Source organism: Opisthocomus hoazin, chromosome 26 (genome assembly GCF_030867145.1).
Source record: "Opisthocomus hoazin isolate bOpiHoa1 chromosome 26, bOpiHoa1.hap1, whole genome shotgun sequence".
In the NCBI taxonomy this organism is placed as follows: Eukaryota; Metazoa; Chordata; class Aves; order Opisthocomiformes; family Opisthocomidae; genus Opisthocomus; species Opisthocomus hoazin.
Window position 1 is genome coordinate 7,573,518 of NC_134439.1, and position 7,187 is coordinate 7,580,704.

At 53.8% G+C, this 7,187-nt stretch overlaps 1 protein-coding gene across 1 annotated transcript; it reads left to right on the plus strand.

The window, feature by feature from the left end:
• Positions 1 to 1,725: 1,725 nt before the first annotated feature.
• Positions 1,726 to 3,571, plus strand: LOC142364263 (cyclin-Y-like protein 1-B). The gene is given in 7 exon segments (XM_075443572.1): positions 1,726 to 1,750; positions 2,500 to 2,532; positions 2,765 to 2,796; positions 2,860 to 3,224; positions 3,226 to 3,320; positions 3,323 to 3,410; positions 3,412 to 3,571. Coding segments are annotated over 7 exon segments (798 nt in total).
• Positions 3,572 to 7,187: the final 3,616 nt, after the last annotated feature.

A 7,187-nucleotide genomic window follows, 5' to 3' on the forward strand; every position in this document is an offset into this window, starting at 1 on the left:
TTACAGAAGCCTTCCTATGGGGAAGCACGTGGCATCAGCCAGGAAATGAAAAGGCAGCAGTGCAGGAAGCCAGGACACAGCCCATGCCATTAGCTGAGACATTCTGCATTTGACGTGAACTTGTCAGAAAATTATTGCTTCCCCAAAGGCTGCCTCTGGGCCTGAGGCAGTGCAGGACTACTATAAAAGGCAGCCCAACTCTTGGCTCTCTCATTCACTTCCCTTGCCTCCTTCTTGTTGGGAATCAGGTGAGTCTGAGGCCTCTTCTCGTCCTCCTTCAAGACCAATTCTTTCCTTGATATCTGGCTCAGCTGACAGGGGCTGTCCTAGCCCAGGGCTGGTTGCTGATTCTCATGGGAGAGGGAAAGGGAGAGAAGGTTTTCCCCTGAGAGAGCCTGGGGCTTAGCTGTTGTTGTTCCTGGGGCTTTCAGCTGGACAGCCTGTGGTGGGCAAGTAGGGGCCTTGGCTTCCCCAAGGTTGGGTGCAGTGCTGCTGCTCATGTGTTTCTGTTTTCTGCTTCCCCCTGCCCTCTCTCACAGGTGCCCCTCCAGCCCCAGAACATGTCCTGCTGCACCCCGTGCCTGCCATGCCAGCCCTGCGGCCCGACCCCGCTGGCCAACAGCTGCAATGAGCCCTGTGTCAGGCAGTGCCAGAGCTCCAATGTTGTCATCCAGCCCTCCGCCGTGGTGGTGACCCTGCCTGGACCCATCCTCAGCTCCTTCCCACAGAACACCGTTGTGGGATCCTCCACCTCCGCCGCTGTTGGCAGCATCCTCAGCTGTGATGGAGTGCCCATCTCTTCTGGAGGCTTTGACCTCTCCTGCATTACCAGCCGCTACTGTGGCAGCAGATGTCGACCCTGCTAAAGCTGCTGGCAGCTTCCTCGGGCAAGAACCTCCAAGACCTCAGAACATGGTGCTCGACAGAAGATAGAGATTTGGGGCATTGGATTTAGAGATTCGGGCCAATCTTTCCTGCTTCCACTCTTCTCTCTCTCTTTGCCTTGCTGTCACTGTCTCCCAGCACCAGCTTGGCAGGGACATGTTGGCCTCCCTCCCTCTGCAGGGCAGGCAGATGGACACCCTGCTGAAGCTCCACCGCATCTCAGTGGCTGCCCCTGGTGCTCCCTATGAGCCACCTCCTTTTCTTTTTCAGACTCATTAAAGTCGTGCTGCATCCAAACCTGGGACTCTGACTCCTCCTCTCTTCTGTGGCAGGTCTTCCAGTCTGCTCAGGAAAAAAGTGATTGTTTGGAGAGGATTAGGTTAGGCGTAAAAGAAGACTCTCCCTTAGTCCCAGAGGAAAAGGAGGGTAGGACTCAGTGCACTGGGTTGCCTGGTGTGCCCCGTGTCTTGGACCTGAGGAAGACATTCCTGGCTACTCCACAGACAATGGCCATCAGTCAGCCTTGCTGCATCTGTTCCCAGATGGGCCTGGAGCACTGGGCCCTGGAGCATGTTCTGTCAATGGGGAGCCCAACAACTGCTGTCCTGGAGTGAGGAGCCCATGGCTGTGGGAGGCCAAGGGATGGGGTCAGCAGCCCCTCTGGCTCTTGGGGAAGGGATGTCCTCTAGGCCTGGATGGAGCTGTGCTGCGGGAGGAGTCTCAAGCAGACAATGGCTCCAAAGGGTGGCAGAAGTGGGGATATGGAGACAATAACACCTGGAGACAGCCCACAGCCTCATCTCCCCCTCTCCTTCCTTTCCATTGCCTCATCTCGGGTCCATGGCCACCGCACACAGGAGCACAGGTAAATGGTGTAGGTACCTCATATAGTCCCTGAGCGCCTGGCAGGGCCCAACTGCTCTCCAGATCTGCAGGGCTGAGGCACTTCACCAGCTGGTACTGGTATCAGCCACACAATGGAGTCACCACTCCTTGTGAATCCAACAGCCCCATGGGCCACTGCAGCTCCAGGAGAGTACCCAGTGCCCAGACACCCATGGCTGCTCTCTGGTCCTTGGTCTCCTCCAAGCCTGGGGCAGCTTGCCTGGGCTTCTCAGGCTCCACCACTGCCAGACTCACTACCAACTCCAGAAAGGCTCTGTGCAAGAGCTGTTGCCCCCTCCATTCCCACTGGGACATTGTGGTGACAGTGGGACCCTTTTCTGTGCTCAGCAGCTTCTCTCATCTCTCTCTGCTGGACCATTCTCAGCCCTCTTGCTTTGCCTGGTATTCTTGGGCACCAGCTGGACCAAAACACTTTGCATATCACAGGCCTTGGCCAGCTGGGCTCAAATCAATGGCTCAGGCACACAGTCCCCCCCAAACCATGTGAAGTTTACCTCACACTTCTCCTCCAGCCTATGGTTTTGGGGCTGAGGCACCATCTTTCTTTGTCTCACTGGGCACTGGGCACCTTCTTGCTGTGCCCAGAAATCAAGACGTCACCTGCTCCTTGATAAGACCTGCCGTCCCAGCACTGGAGTCAGTTGCCAGCACCCAGGCATCTCCAGGTCCTCCTCACTGTGTGCGTGACGCTCACAGGTATCCCCACAGGTCGAGAATCGGTCGCGCCCCAGGGACACCAAGGTACAGGACAGGTACCAACCCAAGCGTAGCACAAACGCTGGGGATGACCTTGCCCATACCAAGCTGCCCAGGCTCCCCAAGTGCTCTGAGCTCTGATCACACCACCACTGCTCCTCACATGCAGGCCAGGGCCTTCCCAGCACTGCAGTCCTTGGCTGATGGAGATTGGTCACTGCCCCTTATCTGCTCCACGTGGCTTCTTGTGATGAGTGAGCCTCTTTCCTCTTTGCAGCTGCTCTTAAAGCAGCGGACGACTGTGATGCGGTCCCCCTGAGCCTTCTGTTCTTCAGGGAGAAAAGACTGAACTCCGTCAGTCTTTCCTCACAGGACAGGTTCTCCAATCCTTTGGTCCTCTTTGACACACACAAGGTGGTGGCAGTAGGCAGCAGATCAGGATCAACAGAGGCCGAGTCAGAGGACTTGCATCCCAGCAGTGGCAGCCCCCACCTCCAACACATCAGTGACCAGGTCTTCCTAGGTGATTCAGCCTTGGATTCTAATCCATCTGATCATCCCAGAGCAAGCACAATCTTCCTAGACAAATCTCAAACAGATGTGCCGGACAAGAGGCGGAAGAGCCATATCAACCAAGTTTCTCCTGGGCAGCTTGCAGAAATATACACCTCACGCTCAACAATATTTGCAGACAGCTGCACAGTCAGTCAACCTAACCTCAGAAGCACAACAAAGTGCGACATTACCAATAGTCTACCATGAAAAGGACAGAGATTCAGAGAGAGGATTGGATCTTTCTGAGGAAAAATCTCATCCTCTCCCACAGGAAGAAGTTCCGATGGCTACTACAGGCGTAGCGCTGATCACAAGCGCATCACCTGGTTGGTTCAGACCCGTTTCAGTGCTTCCCAGTTGAAGATGCAATTTGGTGTACTTGGAAAGGCTTATAGTCTATGTAGAGATTTATATACACCCTAGTAGCTGTAAGGAGAAAGTCCTAGGAGCTAGAACGCTGGCTTCTAAAGCAGGGATCATAGAATCACAGAATGGTGGGGTTTGGAAGGGACCTCTGGGGATCGTCTAGTCCAATCCACATGTCAAAGCAGGTTCAACTAGAGCAGGCTGCACAGGACATCATCCAGGAGGGGTTTGAATATCTCCAGAGAAGGAGAATCCACGACACCTCTGGGCAGTTTTTTCCAGTGCTCCATCACCCTCAAATTAAGCAAGTTCTTCCTCGTGTTCAGGTGGAACTTTCTATGCATCAGTCTGTGCTTGTTGCCCCTTGTCCTGTCACTGGGCACCCCGGAAAAGAGTATGGCCACATCCTCTTGATACCCACCCTTAAGATATTTCTAAGCATTTGTGAGATCCCCTCTCAGTCTTCTTCAGGCTAAACAAGCCCAGCTCCCTCAGTATTTTCTCATAAGAAAGATGCTCCCGTGCCCTAACCATTTTTGTAGACCTCTGCTGGACTCTCTCTACTAGGTCTAGTTTTCATGGAGATGTTTTGCTTGAGGAGCTCCCTCTGTGCCTGTTCATAATACCAGATAGCAGGAGGAGAAGCCCAGCTCCCACTGGAATGTATAATGTCCTCAGTGACACATTAGGGCAATGATCCAGTGGGATGTTGTTGCTTAGCCCCAGCTGGCAACAAAGAACCATGCAGTCGCTCTGTTGCTCCTCTTCCTGGTGGGGTGGGGAGGAGACTGGCAAGAAAAAGGCAAAACTTGTGGGCTGGCGTAAAGACACTTTAACAGAACAGCAAAGAAAGAGAACGGTCACAACAATAATACTGATAAAAAGAATATAGAAAGCAAGAAACACACAGTGCAATTTTCTCACCGCCCAATGCCCAGCTAGCTCCGAGCAGTGATTACCCTCCCCTGGCAGCGATTGCCCTCCCCTCCTAGCTTCTTGTGAAAACTAACCCTATCGCAGCTGAAGCTGGGGCAGTGGTGTACATGACACACCTGCTGACACAAGGCTGGGTTCTGTGCTCTCTTGCCACAGAGAACAAGGGAACGATGGGCCATGCATGCCCCATGCAAGGATCTGCCTCAGTTGAGCTTTTCGTTGCCTGCATTTATTTTGGTTCATTGCCACACCAATAGATAGGAGAAGAAAAGCTACAGCATCCCTTTACATCAACTGCTATGGCTGAAGTTCAGGAGCGAAAAAACACAATGGGATTAGTTTTAAGGTGTCTCCCTCTCGAGACAAGACAACCCCAGCTGCTGCCAGAGAGGATGAATGTGCCTGCAGTTACTAATAGTGGTCAAGAGGAACAGATTGTTGGCAGGTAAATGAAATGGCTCATGTGGCTGAAGCCTCCCAGCAGCACTAGCTGGGAATGGTCTCAGCAAGGTCAACAAGGGGAAGAGGGCAGCCCTCAGCTGAACTAACACTCGGTTGGATCAGTCCAACTGTCCTGTATCTCAAGGCTGAGCAACCTCTGTACCCCTGTCCCTTTAGTCCAATACCCATGTGGTGTGAGGTCTCGGCCCTTGCCTGACTTAGCAACAGGCTGACGAGCTGTAAAAGCGCATCCGGCATTGGCATGTACATGAGGAGCCTGTGTCCTAGCCCAGTGACCAGCAACACTGCCCCCTAAGGGGCTCCACTCAGTGACACAGGTCTACATGAAGTGGGCAGGCTTGCTTGGCCTTTCTCCCTTCACAAAGCAAGAAACGATGGGTGCAGGAGGCAGACACTGCATTTCATTGCTAGTTCTCAGTGAACCTCCGTACCAGGGTGAAGCCATAACCAGTCAGCTGTAGATTCCATTCATTACGTCAGGAGGAACCTGCTACTCTGTGTATCTTGTCAACACACCAAGGAAAAGTCTCCCTACTATGACCTGAACATGCCCTCATGGAGGGTCACACAAGTACAGACAGACACACATGTGCTCAATCACACCTGCACGGAATAATGCAAAAGTCTGTGTGCTCACATAAAGCCAGCCTAGAGTCCAGCACTAACGCACATAAAAGCAGGAAAATATCAGCGAGAGTGGACTCTGCTGAGGAGATACTGGGGACACACTGGCAGAACCAGACTCAAATGCCTCAGGGAAAACCAGGCCCCAGACATGCTCCTGCTAATGTACAGGGACTGCACAGGGAGGGAAAGAGGCCAATGAGCCCAGAAAAATTTTCCCAACAGCATTGTGAGTGTTGCTATAGCGTCCAACACACCCAGCAGAAGCCCACCTGCGTGCAACAAGGAGCAACCACCAGAGAGAGGTGGGAGGAGCAAGAGAAAAGGGCGTGGCATGTCCTCATACATGGGAGTCCTTGGGCATGTGGACCAGAAGCAGGAGAGCGGTGCCTATTTCCTGACAGCTTTGCCACAAACAAGCCCACAGGAATGACCCAGGTGCACATCGCCTGCCCGCACAGGGTGCCACCAGCACTTGAGCTGAGTCTTCTGCCTGCAATGATGTCTTTCTGTCCTGGAAATTCAACAGACTCTCATTCTGGAAATTACAGAAGCCTTCCTATGGGGAAGCACGTGGCATCAGCCAGGAAATGAAAAGGCAGCAGTGCAGGAAGCCAGGACACAGCCCATGCCATTAGCTGAGACATTCTGCATTTGACGTGAACTTGTCAGAAAATTATTGCTTCCCCAAAGGCTGCCTCTGGGCCTGAGGCAGTGCAGGACTACTATAAAAGGCAGCCCAACTCTTGGCTCTCTCATTCACTTCCCTTGCCTCCTTCTTGTTGGGAATCAGGTGAGTCTGAGGCCTCTTCTCGTCCTCCTTCAAGACCAATTCTTTCCTTGATATCTGGCTCAGCTGACAGGGGCTGTCCTAGCCCAGGGCTGGTTGCTGATTCTCATGGGAGAGGGAAAGGGAGAGAAGGTTTTCCCCTGAGAGAGCCTGGGGCTTAGCTGTTGTTGTTCCTGGGGCTTTCAGCTGGACAGCCTGTGGTGGGCAAGTAGGGGCCTTGGCTTCCCCAAGGTTGGGTGCAGTGCTGCTGCTCATGTGTTTCTGTTTTCTGCTTCCCCCTGCCCTCTCTCACAGGTGCCCCTCCAGCCCCAGAACATGTCCTGCTGCACCCCGTGCCTGCCATGCCAGCCCTGCGGCCCGACCCCGCTGGCCAACAGCTGCAATGAGCCCTGTGTCAGGCAGTGCCAGAGCTCCAATGTTGTCATCCAGCCCTCCGCCGTGGTGGTGACCCTGCCTGGACCCATCCTCAGCTCCTTCCCACAGAACACCGTTGTGGGATCCTCCACCTCCGCCGCTGTTGGCAGCATCCTCAGCTGTGATGGAGTGCCCATCTCTTCTGGAGGCTTTGACCTCTCCTGCATTACCAGCCGCTACTGTGGCAGCAGATGTCGACCCTGCTAAAGCTGCTGGCAGCTTCCTCGGGCAAGAACCTCCAAGACCTCAGAACATGGTGCTCGACAGAAGATAGAGATTTGGGGCATTGGATTTAGAGATTCGGGCCAATCTTTCCTGCTTCCACTCTTCTCTCTCTCTTTGCCTTGCTGTCACTGTCTCCCAGCACCAGCTTGGCGGGGACATGTTGGCTTCCCTCCCTCTGCAGGGCAGGCAGATGGACACCCTGCTGAAGCTCCACCGCATCTCAGTGGCTGCCCCTGGTGCTCCCTATGAGCCACCTCCTTTTCTTTTTCAGACTCATTAAAGTCGTGCTGCATCCAAACCTGGGACTCTGACTCCTCCTCTCTTCTGT